The sequence below is a fragment of the Lissotriton helveticus genome, chromosome 1_1, assembly GCF_964261635.1.
Source record: "Lissotriton helveticus chromosome 1_1, aLisHel1.1, whole genome shotgun sequence".
Lineage (NCBI taxonomy): Eukaryota > Metazoa > Chordata > Amphibia > Caudata > Salamandridae > Lissotriton > Lissotriton helveticus.
Window position 1 is genome coordinate 1428274133 of NC_136057.1, and position 20686 is coordinate 1428294818.

A 20686-nucleotide genomic window follows, 5' to 3' on the forward strand; every position below is an offset into this window, starting at 1 on the left:
AGCGGCGACAGGCTCTGCGACGATACTCGCAGCAATGGTAATCTTCCCGCACTGGTCTGTTGCATCCCGCAAACGAAGGGTGCGGCGTCTCTGGCAGCGGCGACAGGCGCTGCGACGATCTCGACCTCCGTAGCGGGGGGAATTTCTTCATGCTGTCGGGGATGCGCTTCGCAAGCGAGCGATGCAATAACTTTTCTGTAGCAAGTTTCTCAAATCTTGGTTTCCAGCTTCCCAGCACAGGTACAACTTCCAGATGCACCACACATGTGCCACGCACTCCAGGAAGGATAGAACTCTCACACTCTCACAGTAGAGCACAGAGGAAGCTGGGGGTGAAGTCCTTTTGTTCCTGGGACTTCAAAACAGGGAGCCAGCTCTTCTCAGGCCCTTGGAGATTCTTTCAAGCAAGGGGACACAGTACAAAGCAAAGTCCTTCCCCTCTACTTGGCAGCAAAGCAACAGCAGGACAATCCAGCAGAGCAACAGCTGGACAATCTTCCTTCTTCAGTTTCAGCTTTCACCTTGGCGGAGGTTCCTTCTTGATTCCAGGATGATCTAATTTTCTGTAGTCAGGGGTCCTGTACTTATACCCCTAAAAGTCTTTGTTCCCTTTGTGCAGGAGGGATCTGAGCCCGGTCTGAACCAGTTCTGGGTGTTCCTTGAGCACTTTGTTTTCCTGGCCTCTCCCTTCCTTTCAGAGAGAGGGGCAGGGTCGTCAGCCGCCCAGCAGGAGGTGGAGCCAGCATTGTGAAGGGAGAGTACAGCCCTGGAGCACTTTGTTGACATGATTCCTTCTCTCCTTTCACAGTGCAGGGCAGAGACTACAGACGCACCACAGGGGGTGGAGCCAGCACTGTTGGGGGTGGGCACAGTCCTATTCAGGTCCCAGGTGCAACTCTACCCTCCCATCTAGTTGCAAATGCAGTCATTCAGCCTAGGGCTGACCCAGCCAGCCTCCTGGGGGCTCCCCAGCCCCTGTCACTCTCAAACCAGACAGTCAATTCACAAACAGGCCAAGGCACACAGAAAGGTCAGACAAGAGAACAGCTACTTTCTAAAAGTGCTGTTCTCAAACACAGGATTTAAAAAACACCTTTACTAAAAGATGTGTTATTAAATTCTGAGTTCAGGGATACCAGACTTTTATGTCCTATCTTGCTCCTATGGGAAGATATGCTGATAGTCACGTAAGCCAGCATTCCCCATGATAGCCTATGGGGCAAGATAGCCTTACAATAATGAAAAACAAAAATGGCTGTAATTCACTACCAGAGCTTGTCACCTGCACAAGTATATGCTCTACCTTTCACATACACTGCACCCTGCCCAAGGGGGAACCTTGGGCCTTCCATAGGGGTGACCAACGTGCACAGAAAGGGAAGGGTTAGGCCTACTCAGTGGGGACACTGACCAGAAGGACATGGCAGTTCACAGACTGCACACAGGCACTGCGGTGGCAGGCCTGAGACATCATTTTAGGGCTACTCATGTGGGTGGCACAATCAGTGCTGCAGGCCCTCTAGTAGTATTTGTCATCACCAGCCCTGGCACACCCAGTGCACTTTACTAGGGACTTCATGGTGATACAAATATGCCAATCATGTATATCCAATCACAATAACAATTTCCATAGGGAGCACCTACACAGTGACACTGATCAGCAGTGGCAGAGTGTCGAAAGCATCTAAACCAGCAAAAACGAAATCCAGCACAGCATCAAAAAATACAGGAGGTAGAGGCCAAAATGACAGGGGAAACCACGCCAAAAATGCCAGTTCTAACAGGCACCAACTGCATGTCAACAACTTTTAGGTCTTGCTGAAACTTCTCAATAGCTTCAACAACAAATTTGGGATTGCAACATGCTCCAGCTTCACCATACTATGATTTAATATGATTCACTACCATATGATGAGGCATATATTTATTCTGAGTCACCCAGAGGCTGAGTGCTACCTTTGCCTTAGTCAAACAACTTGGATAATGCTCTGGATCCACACAGCCCAAGAATAATCTGGGAGTAGACTTTGACAATCAACTTTCATCTTCAAATTAAAGTGCACTCATTTAGCTCACGTCCCCTATATATTGTAGCTGGTAATGCCTATCTCTCCTGCAAAATCCCTACAGTCCACCTTTATGAAGGCTATTTTTATGATTTCCACTTCAAATCTACAAGTTACACCTTGTACATATGTTTCAAGTGGTGGTAAATAGAGTGGCAAACTCACTTTTGGTTAAAGGGAATCAAAAAAGATTAAGGGCCTGATTACGAGTCTGGCTGTCCATGGACTGCCAAACTAGTGGGGGCGGGGCACCCAGCCACCCTATTATGACTAGGGCAGTCAGACCGCCATAGCTCCGGTTCAGCCACCAGGGAACCGCTGTTTCCAGGCGCTGTGCAGCGGTCAGGAGGACCCAATATTCTTGACGGACCGCCGCGGTCCCGCCAAGCATATTGAGAGTTTCCTCTCCGCTGGCTTTGCCATGGAGGTTCCTCATCCATGAACACCGGGCTAGAGAGGAAACAGCCACCTCAGCATGGGGATGCAGACAGGGGGTCACAACATATGCCCCCCTGTCTGCATGTACCCCAGCTCCTGTACGCCATGAACATTTTAGTCCATGCAGTGCAGGAACACTTTTTGAAGTTTCCATTGCAGTGACCATTTTCTGAGGCAGCAGCGTGGGAACACCTAAAACCAGCCCACCAGACAGGAGAAAACTTCTATTCTGGCGGGCGGTCTGACTACGGCTTTAGTGGTGCAGCGGAGGGGCAGACCTGGCGATGCCCCGCTAAAGTCTTAATCAGGCCCTAAATGATTTTGGCTCCCAATATTGAAACAGATTAATGAAAACATTATTTAGAATATCTCACAAAGCAACAAATAAAGGTATTTGCTTCCCATTCTATTTGGAAAATAAATACAGGCCAATAGATCATGAGGTATAATAAAATGTACCTCAGTTGCAAAGACAAAACTCCCATAAAAATAATTTGGCTTTTACATCTCCTACAAAGTAATCAAGCTATGGGCCAGCCTTCTTCTTACACCACGAGACAGTGAAACATAAAATTCTGTCTGCACCTACCTCACTTCCTGCCTCTTACATAAAAGGTGTCTTTCATAATATATTATCTTTCTTCCCCACTGGAGCTACAGCCTTTTCCATTCTTACCTTTCTTCTACTCGCACTTAGTACACACACTGGTTATCACAAATGGAGTTCGCTTTTGAGTCATATGTTCAGTCTAACATTTGGCAATTGGTATGAAATAATTCATGGTAAGCATCCTGAATGAGAACGCCATTGTGTTTTGGCAGTGTACATATTAATTATAATTACCAAAACTACATCAAAGTTTGATTTTTAATAATACAATATGAAATCTGACCCACTTGGCAGTGATGCGAATATTGAGGTTGTCGTCCTCCAGGTGGTAAAATTTCTGCGGGCATTCTACTTTCACTTCAAAACTGGGCAGCACTAGAAATAATTTGAAAGAAGATAGTGAGATAAAGTCTACACAGTTTATTTAATTTATTGTGAATGTGTGCATGGCTGAAAGAGCTGTTGTAAGCTGCTGCCATGCTCAAATCCAGTACATGAAGACCACAACATTTTGTTTACATTTTCTCAATAATGGGAAAGTATTCCAAGAAAATTAATCTGGTGGCTGTACATGCCATATAAGGAATTCTACTTAACAATAATTAGTTTTTTATTGTGAACATCTTTCCTTAGATTCATACCATTTGAAAACATTTCCTCACAATTAGTGAGTTATTCTTAATGGTGGAGAGTTAAAGTAACTATGCCATTCAAAGCGAGCTAATCCGTTTGAACACAAATTGTTAGAGATACATTCCATTACCTTCCTTGCTCTTTTGTTCCCACTCTGTGTGTGTGTGTGTGTGTGTCTATATATATATATATATATATATATATATATATATATATATATATATATATATATATATATATATATATATATATATATATGTATATGTATATATATATAACACATTTTAAAGATAGGGTTGGATGGAACTCACGGAATTTGACTGTGCGGAATTCCGCAGAGTTACATAAAAACTCAACGAGATTCCGCGGAGTTCTGCAAACGGGAGTAAATAGGCATGTCATGCTGCTTGTGCAGTTACTGAGCAGCGGTAGTGCATTTCACGCCGAAAAAAGAGGGCAAACTGCACCACATGGTTCACCAGATTTTCTACTTGAGCTGCAGCCTTCTGCCCGTGAATGGTCGCAACCACCAGCATTAGAAAAATCACGCCGGATGTCCTCTCACCAACCAGAAATTGTGCTAGGGGATGCCAAATCTTGCTCACCAAATTAAGTTTCTGGAGCCAATCGCAGGAATAAAATTCCACCATGCAGCAATTGGAGGCATTTAGCCGGATCTCTGTGTTACAAGAGTAATGCAGAGTCACGAAAATTCCACCAATTCTGCAGGTGGAATGGAATATTCCCTCCAACCCTAGAAAAGAATATAGGTTAAACCTTTGTTATAGTTAATACAACTTTATTTATTCTTTCTATGCAAACAAACCAAACAAAGATTAGAAATGCTAAAGGTATCATTATACCTAATTTTATAATTAACACTCCACCTTTCATTTACTGTAACTTTATTTATTCTTTCTATGAAAACAAAATTTAAACTAAACTAAATAAAGAAATTCTAAAGGTATACTTTTACCTTTAATTTATAATGTATGCAAAATCTTCAAACTATTATAACTCTAGCATCTCCATACACAGTGTATTGAACTCGGTAGCCACAATACATTAACTATAACTTGCACCTTATCTATGCACTGCCTATAGCCTTTCATACTATATCATATATAGTATCTAAAATTATAGCATTTACAACAACACTTGTGATATTTCAAATCAGATCATTTGTGAGAAGAGAGTGGATGGTAAAGTGGCAAGTTATACTTAATATGGTGTGGCTACCAAGTTGAATAGACTTTTAATATATAAATATATATATGTGTGTTCCAGTGGCATCTTGTGGAGCACAGTAGAGTGGAGTGTAGTACAGTGATGGAAAGTGTTGTAGAGTGGAGTAGAGTGTTGTTCATTGGAGTGTAGGTGCATTGAGTAGTGTAGACGGTTGTGCAGTGTAGTGCAGGGGCCTAGAGTAGAGTACAGCCTGGTATAGTGGCACAGAGTGTCATAGAGTCTTGTAGAGTGGAGTAGAGTGTGGTAGAGTGGAGCAGTGCAGAGTAGAGTGCTGTACAGTGCTATAAAATGGGATGAAGAGTAATGTAGTGCAACGCACGCAACTCACACTTACCTGTTTGTCCGTGTCCTGAGCTGCACCACCCACTTTACTTCTGCCCATGGAGGTGGGCAGACACTATAAAGGCAGAGAGCCGGTCTCGCAGCACAGTAGACCGCTCTGCAATGCACACAACTCACACTTACCAGTGTGTCCCTGTCCTGAGCTGCACCACACACTTTACTTCGGCCCCTGGAGGTGGGCAGACACTATAAAGGCACAGAGCCGGTCCCGCAGCGCAGGACGCGCGCGCATGGGGGGGGGGGTGCCCAGGCTCGGCCCGCACCAAGACCGGGACAAGACAGGCCATGAGTTACGGAATTACGTTATGAACATAAGAACAGCCGTGAGGTGCGGGTATGCTCTTTATGTATTTTGACTGTTCTGTGGATTTGACTGTTTTAGACTGGACAGACTTGGATACTGCGACGCTGGTTGTTGAAGAATAGTGAATCACTTCTAAATACGAGAACCACAGGTTATTTGGTTTGTCTTATAATTTACCTAACACGGTATATTCACCTTGCTGATTTTGCCACATGTACGGCTGCTTATCTCTTATTGATTCCTGTGTGGTTACTTGGACAACCTTGATTCACCTAAATAAAAGTAGACCCCCGGATTAACAGCTATGGTGCGAAAAAGCAAAACAACAACTTCCCAGTCTAAACCTCAGAGAAAAGCAGGAGTCAAACAGTGCCTGATATTGTTGAACTATTTAACAGGAAAAATGGGCGCAATAGAACAGCAAATTACATCTGTCAAAGAAGCAATGAATCCGGAAGATCTAGCCAGCCTCCACAAGCAAATTGTCGCGTAGGCAGTTCAGCCTGTAAATACCCCGATGTGGAAACATCTAATAGTAAAACCATACCAAATGGGTGCATTTTGAACGTGTCAGACTATATTTCAATGAGTGATCAGGAGTGCAAATCCCAACCACCAACGAAGTGCTCCAGAATCCCAGACGCTAGTAACGGAACAATTGACATGCCACAGTCAGAGCTGAGGACAACAACTACCAAATCTCGAAATAGGATACAAAAAGTTCAAAAGAAAGATAAAATTCAACCCCCACCCAGGCAAAGTATGATGGAAAAATCTACATCAACCATCAAAGGGGGTTTACAAAAGGAGTACTCTAAGTTAACAGCAAAATTAGAGACTATGGTCTCATTTATGTGCAAAACTCTGTCTAAATTAATTAGGCAAATTGATGGACTGGAAGTTTTGTTAAATAGATGTTTGAATAATGCCCTTCCTGGCAGATACACACCCTGAATTTACCCTTAGAACAATCTAACAAGGATAGTATAGGAGAACTAAGGGAAGTTAATCGTCCATCTCTCTATCCCGACGTTAAGAAAGCCCCAATAGGTATTCCATATACTCATTTGCCCTCAGATAAATCTAGACTTTTAATGGTGAATCAAAATAGTCTGCGAGGGTCATCCTTAGAACCTATAGTGACCACTGAAAGGTTGACCTTTACACAGAAATATCAAGTGCCAGATATGACTATTCTTGACCTCCCCCCAACAGTAATACATGGTGGTGCTTGCCAATTTCCCCAGGTTACTGTTCGGGGGAGAAGAATCCTGGGACACGTTGCGGAACAAGTCCTTATTTTGGCTGGGAACCAAAACCGGGCTAACGGAAAGACTTTTCGCTGAGTTTAAAATGGCTTGACGTGTGGGTTGGATAGGGAGAGGACGTAAGACCCTCTATGGAGACTGTTTCATTTTACCTTTTAAAACCCCACAGTTTGTATACTCCCTCCTATCAAGAGCAGGTAACCACTCTATCAAACAGCAAGGCATCAACCTCGTTCCATTGGGTTATTTTTTATCAGCCTAATATTACAATCAACTGTGAGAATCTGGCCAGTAGGCCCTCTTTAGCTAATCATGTCCCTGCTTATAACATCTCTATTTATAACCGTTACGACATCTTGCCAAGCCTGGACGCAGTGGACTGACTGCGCCTTGAGGATCTTGGGCCGACTGAGAGGGAAGAAATTGGGTTATATCACACTCATCCACCCCTTAAAATTAATTTACTTAGTAGCCCAGTCGCAAGTCAGCACCTTAACAGTCAGGCAGTATTATATAGAGGTAACATAAACCCCACCAGAGACTGGAGTAAAAGAGATAGTGAGTGACCATCCTTTATCCTTAATACAACCTATCCACCCGACTTCGTCTCACGTGAGCAAAAATATGGAACCAATCAAATTGTGCAAGAAAAAGGGTACTTGTCAGGTTTTGTTTTGGAATGTGGCAGGTTTAAAATCCAAGGTGACCAATCAGGTATGGACGGATTTCATTGGGAATTTTGATATAATCAGCTTACTAGAAACTTGGGTGGTTGAGCCGATACACATTAGTGGCTATAAAACATTCCATAGGGCAGCAATTCCCTCTTCTCATTGGAGAGCTAAGGGAAGACTCTGTACATAAATTTCAAACCATATAAATATAAGAAGGATTGTTTCGAACGTTGTAAATAGCTACTTCCAGTCCTTCATGAAAGAGATTGATACATCATTCAGTATTGCCTTGATACATTTATATTATAATATTTCCTATGATGGGCAGGAGGGGGTGCTTAAGAAATTAAATCATTGCTTACAAACAGCCCAGACCACCCCGGCAAGAGAGATAGTGACCATCTGGGGGGGGGGGAGATTTTAATTCAACTTTATGTCCTCATATGGAAAAGGATGTTTGTGGGATTCAGATAGAGGCGGATTCAGGTTTATTACAATTCCCTCTTATCCTTTTGAGGAACTCTTAAATAAACATATTTTTACAGCGGACCTGGAATTTGCAAACAAGTTATGTACCCCTTCTACTTCATTTCTACCTTCTTTTGACGGTCGAAGTACATTCTCAACTATCGATTTTGTTTTAGTTTCAAATAGACATTCTACTAGAATTCAAGATTTTTGTACTTATTCAATTTCTCTGAGCGACCATTTCCTTCTGAGTGTAGGTTTAACAGTAACCAGTGACACGATAAATAGAAGAGATAGCCAAACACATATGTGGATAATATATCTCTGAGCAGGTTAAATGGGTACACACTCAGATGGGAAAAATTGAATCCCTCTGCCTTTACCAAAAAGGTTGTGGTACACTGCATGGACGCTATACAGACGTGTCTTGCAGAGTTTACCCCTCGCAGCGAGGTTATAAAAAGTTTTAGCACAATTTCAGAATAGATTAAAAAAGCTCTCTTTGTAATGGTCAATCAAAAAAACAGACAGAAAAAGAATGGTTTGATTCTAAGTGTTCTAAGTCTTACTCAAAACTAAAATCTGTTTTGCAGAAATCAAAAAAAAATTGTGAAGAAATCAAAAAGGCCAGAAAGGATTACCGGTCTGCATTGAAGGAACGTAAAAATGCACCAAAAGAGGAGGCCTGGCAAGCCTTATATTCAGCTACAGAAACCAGAGATTCCTCAGCTTTTTGGAAAGCAGTTAATGCACCATTCTTGGCCAATAAAGATTCAGCTAAGTTGGAGATAGCTATTACGGAGACATAATGGATAAATCAGTTTGTTAAGTTGTATAGTGATACAGTTGGTGATACACCTAAAAATATTAAAGTAACAGATGTATCAGAGCAAGTACTAATTAGGCCTGACTTGCACTTTGATTTGGGAGAAGTTAATCAAGCAATTGAGGCGAGTACGGGAGGGAAAGCCCCTGGTCCTGACGGTATCCCTGTGGATCTTTTTAAATCAAATATTTCATTATGGGGTCCTTTTTTAACTCAAGTCATTAATGCAAGTTGTGCAACTCATTTTCCATCTTCCTGGGCCGAGTCGACAGTGGTACCGATCTTTAAAATAAGGGACAGAGAAAACCTTTTGTGCTATAGGCCAATTTTCATATTGGACTCTACCGTTCAAATAGTGGGTAGAATTATCTTAAATAGATTACAAGATTGGGCTAGTGAACAATCAGTTATAAGTGACCTACAATATAACTTTCGTAAAGGAATGGGAACTGTAGAACAGGGACATAACCTATCAATCTTGTTAGGCAAATATACAAAGGTCAAAAGGGGAAAGTTATTTTTAGCATTTGTTGACTTAACAGCGGCTTTTGACTGCGTTATACATAAGAAGCTCTGGAATATTTTAGAGGGATTGGGGGGTGGGTAAACTACATTTATTCTTTTTAAAGCAGCTCTATTCAGGGACAAAGGCTCACGTCTGTTATGGGGTAGGGGGGAATGTACAAAGTCATTTGATATTAAGAGAGGCATGAGGCAAGGATGCATACTGGCACCCTTCCTCTTTACTTTGTATAAAAACAACTTAGGGCAGGTATTACAGGAGGGATGCCAGGATCTACCATTGGTGGACAAGCGCCTTATACCCACATTAATGTACGTGGACAATGCGTTCCTTATAGCCTGCACACCATTGTGCCTTCAACGGGTAGTCTCTGGCTTCGTAACAAACACAGTGCAATTAATGTCTGCTCCCAAAAATCTTAGAATGCCACAGTGCGTGTATACACATGCAATTAGAGCATTTTCTAAAGGAGGTTGAGCTTGTGGAGAGCGGGCTTCCTGATGCAGTCGGATCGCTTTCCAGAGCAGATGGACCTTCGCATTACATTCTCGAAATACCAGAAGGCTCTATATTGTGACATATCACAAAGTGGAGTAGAGTACAGTGCCACAGAGTATATTACAGTGGTGTACAGTTGAGCGATGTGGGTTAGAGCAGAGTGCAGTATAGTATAGTAGAGTAGAGTGGTATAGAGTGTCATACAGTTGAGTGGCATAGGGTAGCATATAGTGGAGTGGCGTAGAGAGCAGCAGTGCAGTACAGTGGAGCAGAGAGGAGCACAGACTCATAGAGTAGAATATAGTGAAGTTGGGTAGAGCGCATAGAGGGAGTTGCATAGAGTATCATAGAGTGGAATAGAGAGTCAACAGTTGTATAGAGTAAAGAAGAGTTCTGTACACTGGCATTGACAGGAGTAAATGGCAGTGTTATAGATTGGAGTACAGTGTGGTAAAGTGGAGGGGCAAAGACTATTGTTAAGTGGGTTCAGTGTTGTTGAGCGGAGTACAGTGGAGTGGCATGGAGTTGGGTAGAGTGGAGTGGTGTACACAGGAATAGCGTAGAGTGGAATCTGATAGCGTAGAGTAGTGTACAGGGGAGGGGCGTAGAGTGGAGTTGCATACAGTGCAATAGTGTACAGTGGAGTGGCATAGACTGGAATAGCATAGAGTGAAGTGGGGTATAGTTGAATTACGTACAATGGAATAGTGCAGAGAACAGTGGTGTAGAGTGGAGTGGCACAGAGTGAAAGGGTGTACAGTGGCATGGCATACAATGGGGAGGTGTAGAGTGGAGTAGCATACAGTGGACTTGTGTACAGTGGAGTGACATGGGGTAAAGTGGAGAGACATACAATGGAGTGGCATATAGAACAATAGTGTATAGTAGAGTAGCATCCACTGATGTAGAGTGGAGTAGCATACAGTGAGTAGGGGACACTTGACTGGCATAGAGTGAAGTGACAGAGGCTAGAATTGCGTAAGGTTGAGTGACGTAGAGTGGAGTAGTTTACAGTGAACTGGCATATAGTGGGGTTCCGTACAGTGCAGTAGAGCACACAGTAGAGTGGGTTACAGTGGAGTAGCGTACAGTGGAGAGGTGCAGACTGGAATAGCATACAATAGAGTGTTGTAGAGTGAAGTGACGCAGAGTTGAGTGTGGTAGATTATAGTATCAGACAGTGAAATAGCATAGCGTGGAGTGGTGTAAAGTGAAGTGGTATACAGTGGAGTGAGGTAAAGCGTATTGGAATAGTGTAGAGTAGAATTGCATATACTGCAGTGGCATGCAGTGTAGTGATGTAGAGTGGATTAGTGTAGAGTGGAATAGCATAGATTGGAGTTGCGTTCAGTGGAATAGCGTAGAGTGGCGTGGCCTACATTGGAGCGTCATAGAGTGGAATATCATAGAGTGGAGTGGCGTAGCATGTACTGGAGTATGGAGGAGTGCTATAGAGTGTAGTGGTGTACTGTGGAATAGCATACAGTGGCGAGGTGTAGAGTGCAGTGTGCAGTGGCATAGAAGTGGCATGTGGTGGAATAGAGTGGCGTACAGTAGAATAACATGCAGTGGAGTGTCAGTGGCTTAGAAAGGCATAGAGTACAGTAGAGTGGAGTATACTGGAGTGGTGTAGAGTGGAGTGGTGTACCATGGAGTGAGGTACAGTGTAGTTGCTCACAGTGGACTAGTGTATAGTGGGGTAGCATTGAGTGGGATGTTGTACAGTGAAGTGGTGTGTAGTGGAATATCCTACACTAGGGTAGAGTGGAGTGAGGTAGACTGAAATGGTATAAAGTGGAGTGGTATACTCTGGAATAGGGTATAGTGGTGTGGCGCAGAGTGAGGTGGCATAGAGTGGAATGGAGTAAAATGGAGTGAGGTACAGTGTAGTTGCGTACAATGGAATAATGTAGACTGGGGTCGCGTACAGAGGAGTGGAGTGGAGTGGAGTGGCGAAGAGTACAGTAGAGTGGTGTAGAGTGGAATACCTTTGACTGTAGTGGCGTACAGTGGAGTGGTGTAAAGTGGAATAACGCTGACTGTAGTGGCGTACAGTGGAGTGACATAGATTGGAGTGCCATATAGTGTAATAACATAGAATTGAGTGTTGTGGAGTGTTGTACAGTGCAATAGCATGGAGTGTAGTAGGGTAGATTGGAGTGGCACACGTTGGAGTTGCATACAATGGAGTGGAGTAAAGTGAAGTGGTGTACAGTGGAATAGCAGACAGTAGAATGGCGTACACTGAAATAGCATGGAGGGGAGTGATATAGAGTAAAAAAACTTGAAGTGTAGTGTCATAGAGTCAAGTTGTGTACAATCGAGTGGCGTAGAGTGGAGTAGCGTAGAGTAGAGGGGAGCACAGTTGAGTGGAGTAGTGTGTAGGGTTGTAAAAATGGAGTGGCGTTGAGTGAAGCAGTGTACAGTGGAGTGGCATAGAGTGGAGTGTGGTACTTGAAACAGATGTAGCATGAAAGTGGGTGAACGTATTGTTAGAAGTTTCGGTCTCTAGTTGGCAGTGGTTTGCACCGTTGTCCATGTAGGAACCCTTTTTCCTAGTCAGGGTAAGGGGGATACACTTCTAAAATAACCCCTGCTCACACCCTTGGTGGCTTGGCACAAACAGACAGGCTTATCTCAGAGGCAGTGTGTTAAGCATTTGTGCACACATACAGTAACACAGTGAAAGCACTACAAATGAACATCACACCAGTTTAGAAAAGTAAGTAATCTTTATCTAAATAAAACAAGACCAAAATGACAAAAATCCACAATACAGTGATCAAAATATGACTTCCAAAAAAGGTAGAAACAGTTCAGTTCAAAGCAATTTACTGATGCAACACTTTTCACACAAAGTAGCTTAGAAGCTTTACATGCACAACAAAAACTGTTGCAGGGAAGGTGATCCGTTGGTTTCTTATGCCCATGGAGGGTGATGCGTTGGTTCCTTACTTCAGGGGAGGTGGTGCATCTGTGCCTTACTGCCACACAGGGGCGGTGATGAGTCGGTTCCCTACTGAAAGGGAGGTGATGCGTTGGTTTTTTACTGTGCGGGGAGATGATGCGTCGGTTACTTACTGCTGCCCCAGAGTTCTTGTAGGTATGGTGCCCAGATGCAATGCATGAGGATCGGGGATGCGTAGGTTCCTCCAGTTGTGGTCCCACGATGCATTAGTTCTTGCAGCCACACAGTCGGGTCTGTGACAGAATCAGTTAGGTGATCTTGGACTTCATAGATCGAGGAACTTGACGCGGCATAGGGCGATTTCTCGAGCCATGTGCAGGCGCTGCATCAGTTTCTTCGGCAATGCATCAGAAACTGGTGTGGATGCCTCGTACTTCTCCTTGTTCCATTACTTACCCAGCTCCCAACAGTAGGAACTACCTACTCCAAAAACAGCAGCAGGCACCTCCTGACAGGTCAGAACTCCCAGCAAGGAAGTTTAGGGGAGCTGGGACTTCAAAACAGGAGGCAAGCTACACTTCAAGCCCTTGGAGATCTTCCTCAAGCAGGGCACAGAGCACACAGCAAATCATTTGTCCTTTCCTTGGTAGAAACAGCCACTGCAGACCAACCCCAGACCGCACACAGCACAGGGGCAGTACTTCTCCTTCAGTTTCTCCACCTCTTCTCCTTGGAAAAGGTTCCTTTTGAATCTCAGAAGTAATCTAAATGTCTGGGGTCTGAGTCCCACTTTTTATACCAGTGAGGGAAGATTTATACTGCGCAACTTAGCCCAAGGGCATCAAGGCGCCAAACAGATCTAAAATCACCGGGTACAAAACTACGAATAGGCCTAAAAAAAGAACCAGGTTTTCAATCCTTTGCAAAAAAGCGCCAAGGAGGGTTGTCCTACCAGTTCGGGTGGGAGGGAGTTCCTGAGCTTGGGTACCCAGGTAGAGAACGCTCTACCTCCCCATCTTGCTATAGCAAATCTAGGAACTAGAAGGAGATTTTTATTTGATTAGTGGAGGGCTCTACTGGGGGAGTAAGGATGGAGGAGGGACCTAATGCCCTCAGAGCCAGAGCCATACATAGCCCCATGGGCAAGGCAAAGGAGCTTGAAAGAGATCCTAGACTGGATGGGCAGCCAGTGAAGATTTTTCCTGGCCAGGGATGCAGAGGAACGGCTAGGGAGGTTGAGGACCAACCTGGCCGCCGCATTCTGCACTATCTGTAGGCGATGAACCAGGCTCTTGTTTAGGCCCACATATAGTGCATTACAATAATCCAACCTCGAGGAAACGAGAGCCACGATGGCTTGCTTCCGAGCATCAGGGAAAGATAGGATGCAATCTTTTTGAGGATCCTGATAATGCCACAGCAGGTGGAAACAGTCCTACTGACCTGATGGCCAAAGGAAAGAGAGGTGTCTATCAGGACCCCCAGATTCCTAGCGGAGTACGAGAGAAGGAGACAATCCCCAAGGGAGGCCGGCCACCATTCATTGGACCAAACATCCTGATTGCCCCCAAAAATCAAAACCTCCGTCTTTTCTCCATTAAGTTTTAAAAAGTTCTGGATCATCCATTGGGAGACTGCCTCTATACAGTTTCTAAAGTTCAGAGCCGAGTCATTCACAGACTGTGTAAGGGAGACCATAATTTGAGTGTCGTCGGCCTACGACAACACCTCAAAACCGAAGGATCTCACTACCCTGGCAAGTGGGGCTACGTAAAGATTGAAAAGGGTGGGATTTAAAGAGGATCCCTGAGGGACCCCACATTGCACAGGTTTGGTGGGGGACAAAAAGTCACTAAGCTTCACCCTCTGTTCTCTTTGGTGAAGAAAAGAGGCCAGAAGGCTCAGGGCTGGGCCTCCAACTCCTATCTCCATGAGCCGGGAAACCAAAACGGAGAGAGACAAGGTGTTGAAGGCTGCCGTAAGGTCGAGTAGGACCAGAAGAGTGGTATGGCCCTCATCGACCTTTGAGCGGATGTTATTGATGACAACAGTAAGGGCAGACTCCGTACTGTGGGCTCTTAGAAAACCATGTTGTGAGGTGTCCAACAGGCTTGAGCCATCCAAGAAGGTGCTAAGATGGCGATTAAGATGGGCTTCGAGTATTTTGACGGGGGCAGGTAAAAGGGAAATGGGCCGAAAATTTTTCAAGACCCCGGGGTCCAACGAGGCCTTCTTCAAGAGTGGTTTAACGACCGCCATTTTCAAGGAGTGGGGGAAAATTCCCTCCTTGATTGAAAGGTTCATTAACTCTAGAAGGGGGGGAATAGCCACTTCCCTACAGGCCTTCAAGGTCTTAAGCGGACAAGGGTCCAGAGGGGAGACAGATTTGATGTTATCAAGGAGTCGGTTGATCCCGTCCAGGGTAAGGAAAGGGAAATTAAGAAAGCTAGGCCCGGATTCATCAGCGTGAGACCCTGCTACGGGGAGGGAAGGAAGAGGAGAGTAGCCCAGCTCCAAGTTAAGGAGTTCCAAAGAGTTATAGATATCAACAATTTTAGAGTGGAAGAAAATTGAGATTTTATCACAGAGCTCCTGGGTTTCCACTATGGGATCCACCACCTGGGGGGCGGAGAGAGAGTCTACAATCTTAGAGAGGTCTCTGGGAGATGTCAGAAAGGCAGTCAGATTAGCATAGTAAGCCCTTTTTTCCTGAATTATTGCCAGCTTATATTCTTTTAAAAGGTGTCTATGTTGTTTCTTCTCAATAGGATCAAAATGAGTACGCCAAAGCCTCTCCTGTTTTCTGCAACCCTGCCTCAGTAATCTGAGTCTATCAGAAAACCAGGGTGCGGAAGGACTCCTTCTTGCAGAGTAATACTGCTTGGCGGGGGCTAAGATGTCCATGGCCCCCGAGATGGCATTTGAGAAATCCACCGCCGCGGGGTTGGTGTCCTTCTTTAAGAGGGGGCTAAGTCTACTCATAAAAGGGGCAAGAGTTTTGTTATCAATCTCCCTAAAGTTTCTTCTGAGTTCCCATTTCTTAGGATCCGGGTGAGAGGAAGCAGTCAGAGGTATTTTAGGCACCAGGGGCACCGCCAGATGGTCTGACCAGGCCAGGGGGATAGGGGTGCCTGTCCCATAAAACATCCTTTGTTCTCTAGTGGCAGAGAAGCTCTTTTCCCAGCCAAAACTAGTTCTGGCCTCTCTGGTGCAGCTGCCCGGCAGGAGGTGGAGACAGCATTTTGTAAGGCAGACCAGGCCCTTTCAGGTGAAAGGAAATCTACTCCCCTACTCTAAATGCAGCCCAGGTCTATTCAGCCTAGTCCTGACTCATCAAGGAAGGCAGGACACACCTCAACTTCCCAAGTGGCTGTCTACAATGAATGCACATCCCTAATCCTTGTCACTCCAAAACCAGACAGTCAATACACACCCTAGCAGAGGCACACAGGATGGCTAAGCAAGAAAATACCTACTTTCTAAAATTGGTGTATTCAAACACAGAATGAAAAATCATCCTCACTAAAAGATGCATCTTTATATTCTGAGTTCAGGCATACTAAACGTTACCTTCCAATCCTGTCCCAATGGGAAGTTATATTTATAAGATGTTATAAATGAACTTCCATTCTATCCTATGGGTCAGATAACCTTTCAATAGTGAAAAACAAATTTGGCAGTATTTCACTTTCAGGACATGGCACACACACACCAGGACATGTCTACCTTTCAAATACATGTCACCCTGCCCACAAGGGTAATTTGAGTTTCCTGAGGGGAGACTCACATATAAGAAAAGGAAAGGTTAGGGCCTGGCAAGTGGGTGTGTTTGCCAGGTCAACATGGCAGTACCAAACTGCACACAGACACTGCAATGGCAGGCCTGAGACCCTTTTTCAAGGCTTTTTGTGTTGGTGACACAATCAATGCTGCAAACCCACTAGCAGCATTTGGTTTACACGCCCTGGGCACACACAGTGCGCTCTACTAGGGGCTTAACAGTAAATCGATAAAGCCAATTATGGAAACACTAATCCATGACAACAATTTACAGAGGGAGTACTTGCGCTTTGGCACTGAACAGCAGTGGCAAAGTGCACAAAGCATCTAGACCAGAAAAAACAAAGTCCAACCCACAGTAACTACACAGGAGGCAAAGGTAAAAAAACAGGGGAAACCCACGCCAAGGATGCCAGTTCTAACACAAATGCAGATGTAAGGTGGCAGGAAATATAGATATGTGAATGGTAATTTTTGATAGTAGGTGTAAATAGTGTAAGTAGTGTTAAAGGTTTAACTGCTGCGGTATATAGTGGTAGGTTCATGTATAGACAGGCATATGCCGATGAGAAGGTAGTATGTGATTGGCTAATGCCTGTCTTTACAAAACGTTGAAGGCAGATCTGCATTTTTTTAGATCAGTAGTAGGTTTTATTGATATTCCCTACTATTACCACTTTAGTAACTTGGGAATAGGTACAAACATATATTCATATTTTTCTACATATTTGTACAGCAATTTATTGAGAACAGCCCTTTAAAAAGAAATGGTAGGTAGCACTGTAACTTTCCGGCATTACTGCGATAATTTGTCAACTGTCAAGGAACCCTTGATTGCCCTGGAGACCACCACCCCCCAGGGCCGGCTCCTGCAATGTCCTGGGGTGCCCATCCCCGGGAAATTGCTGTTTGCTATGGCAGGGCGGGAGCACAGCTCCCGCCCTGTCATAGCAGACTCTGCTTTTCTAAATTGAAGGTAGAGCAGGAAAACCGGCTCTTGCTTCAATGAAACAAAGCAGGATTGCTTTTGAGAAAGGGGAGATGCATGTCAGCAGCTCCCCTTGCTCAAAAGCAATGCCGGCTCCCGCAGTAGGCGGAAAGCCGGCAGGACCATGGGGCCATTGGGGCTCACCCCACGGTCCTCAATGGAGAGGCCAGGCCCCGGGCGATGGGGTTCCCAGGGCCAGAAGTGGCGCGGGAGGGGGGCCACGCGGCCTCCTCCCCTATAATTAAACAATTGAAAAAAAAACATGGAACGGCCGGCACCAGAGATTGGGTTCCCAGGGCCATAATTGGCCTGAGGAGGGGCCCGTTCCCAAAAATAAAAAATAGATAAAAAGGCTGCCCAGGCCCCAGGGGATGGGGTGCCCGGGGCCATAATTGGCCTCTAGAGGGGGGCACGCGGTCCCCTCCCCAAAATGAAAAAAATCAAAATAAATAAAGGCTGCCAGGCTGCCGGGGGATGAGGTCCCCGGGGCCAAAAGGGGCCCAGGGAAGGGGGGCCACGCAGCCACCCTCCTAAAAAAGACAAAAAAAAGGAACCAGCAACTCACCGGAGGCCCCACCCTCTCCCTGCACCACTCTGCAAACGTGCCACCTGGTGCGTTGTAAGTTGGGGAATTAATTCCCCTTCAATCCTGAGGGTCCGTGGGGGACAACTAGTCCACCAGGTACCTCCAGTAAGCACCACAGAGCTGCACTGCAGAGAGGTGTTCTGAGGCCACGTCCCTTTTTACACCACTCTGCAAACTCGGCTTCTGGTGCACTGCTGGTGGGGCGATGAGGTCCTCTTGTGTCCTGAGGACCTTAGGACACAAGTGGACTTTATCCTCCGAGCAGCAGTGCGCCAGAAGCCGCGTTTGCGGCGTGGTGTAGAAAGTGGTGTAGCAGTCTGTTTTTGTAAAAGTTACAACAAAGGCAATAGGGCTCTTTTATTTATTATGAAACACTTATGTCATAGTCAATAATCCTTTAAGGGTGGATTGTTATTTACTGTAGTAAGCCAGATTACTCTTCTAGTAACTATAATAATGTTTGCTAGAACCTTGTAATAAAACACCTTGACATACCACACATCATCTTAAAACATCAGAAATGACCGCAGAACTCTCATTATAAACTCCATATACATGAGGGGATTATTTAGAGTTAGAAAGATGTAGGATATCCATCAAAACTGTCAGATGTCTTACCTGCCTTATTTACAGTTTATACTTATGTTCCACATCCACCAACCTAAATACCCCCACCCCAAATGTGCACAAAACTGCCTATTTAACGATCCAGCAGCACTCACTACCATTAGTTGCTTTCAACACGTATGCATTTGCTAGGGATTGGGTACCATTACCAACAGAGGAACTATGTAGTCAATTTTCTACAGCCCTCTTCAGTTTCACACACTAAAATATTTGGAAAATCGGCCTTCACAAAGGATGTACAATGCCATAATAAAGGCAGATTGAGCACTACAACAATGCCTTTTAAAATAACAATAATATCATAGCCAGCCATGTCTCCTTGTGCAATCCTTGGAACTCACTAAAACATGAAAAAAATCTACTTTTGATATCACTGTTTATTAATATATGTTTAGTGTTTTTATAACGTACATGATATTATAGCACCAAAAGTTAAGAATTTTAATATTTACTATGCATATAGCAGATACTGCAAGCTGAATGGTTCCTGTCTGCTCTTACATTGGCGTGATAAAGGAATATCATTATCAGAACCTCATTGTCAGAGTATCATTTGATATAAATATTGTGTCCTAAATATCATCTACAAAAGTATTGCTCCTTGGAGTTAATGATAAAAAAATCTGAACCTAAGGGGGCAATGTTTTGCAAACTTTATTTAGTAGACCATATTTATGCCAGATGCTATTCCTGCATATGATATTCTGTCATTCAACGTTTACATATCGGTTATCAATGTCATAGTCAATGAGGGTGTGATTTGTAAACTTCATAATGATGAATGGCTGAGTTAGCTCTGTTGATTTTCAATCTTTTGTTCTCACTTAAGGCCTGCTGTAGATAGCAGTCAGGAATGCAAAAGAGGAAATGTAAGCTTTCTGCATGACATTGGAATGAAAGCATATGCCATGGCAACACAATTGTTGCCTGCCTTACCCAGGGTCACGTGGGCTGGCATGAGTTGCCTAGTAAAGCATATTCATACCCAGAGCCTCATGGGCTGCTATTGAGCTGAATGGTAAAGCTTAATCATACCTAGAATCACATGGTCTGTCATTGAGCTGCATGTTCAGCACTGGGGTCATAGTTGTCCCTGGAGATTTTGACATAATTCCCCTTCATTTGTTACCTTGATGGGTAGATTCAAATGGATATTACCAAACATATGGGTTGGAAAATAAGTGCCAGCCACTATATCTTTCACTTGCACTCAATGGAGACAAAAATGGTGCATGTAATTTATGATCCTAACACAGTGGGAGGTTTGGGTTCCAACCCAACGCTAGTTTAGAGGGAGAAAATGAAATGAGGCCAATTGAGCCTAAGAAATGGACCAGAGCAGCTTGTAGAGAAATCTGGGTAATAATAAGGATGCTAGGAAGGCCAAAACCCCATAAGAAGGCCAATTGAGATCTTCTCATGGCCATCATAATGTTACTTTTACTACTCCAAGAAGGAAATAATTATCACATGTAGCAACGAATATGTCTAGAGCAGTGGTTCCTAACCTTTTGACTACTCTGGACCTCCCACTTTACTTACACATTACTGAAACCAGTGGACTGCCACTAAAACAATTTTAGAATCTAAGGACCTCCACTGATTAATCACTGGAATCCAGGGATCCTGGCCTAAGGTTTTCTATAAGAACCACAAAACAAAAAAAACAATGCAAAAAGAAACATTTATCAAACTAACACACACATGATGACATATTTAATTCCGAAGCAAATTTAAAAACATATAATTTTTCATTTTAAGGGGAAGGCTGAAGCTTTTCTATATTTAATTAAGGCCTCTCATCATCCATACTATATTCTGTTTAGTGCACTTGCACTCTTCCCACAAATCAATCTAAGAGTATCAAATTCATTGTTAGCCTCCAATTTCAAATTCCTA

General features: G+C 44.1%; 1 protein-coding gene across 1 annotated transcript in view; it reads right to left on the minus strand.

Annotated features, from left to right (window-relative positions):
- LOC144764150 (complement C3-like) overlaps positions 1-20686 on the minus strand; it is a 604987-nt gene that overhangs the window by 421511 nt on the left and 162790 nt on the right. The window contains exon 7 of the mRNA XM_078650287.1: positions 3402-3489. Coding sequence (XP_078506413.1) covers positions 3402-3489 — 88 coding nt within the window. The remainder of the gene's footprint in view (positions 1-3401; positions 3490-20686) is intronic.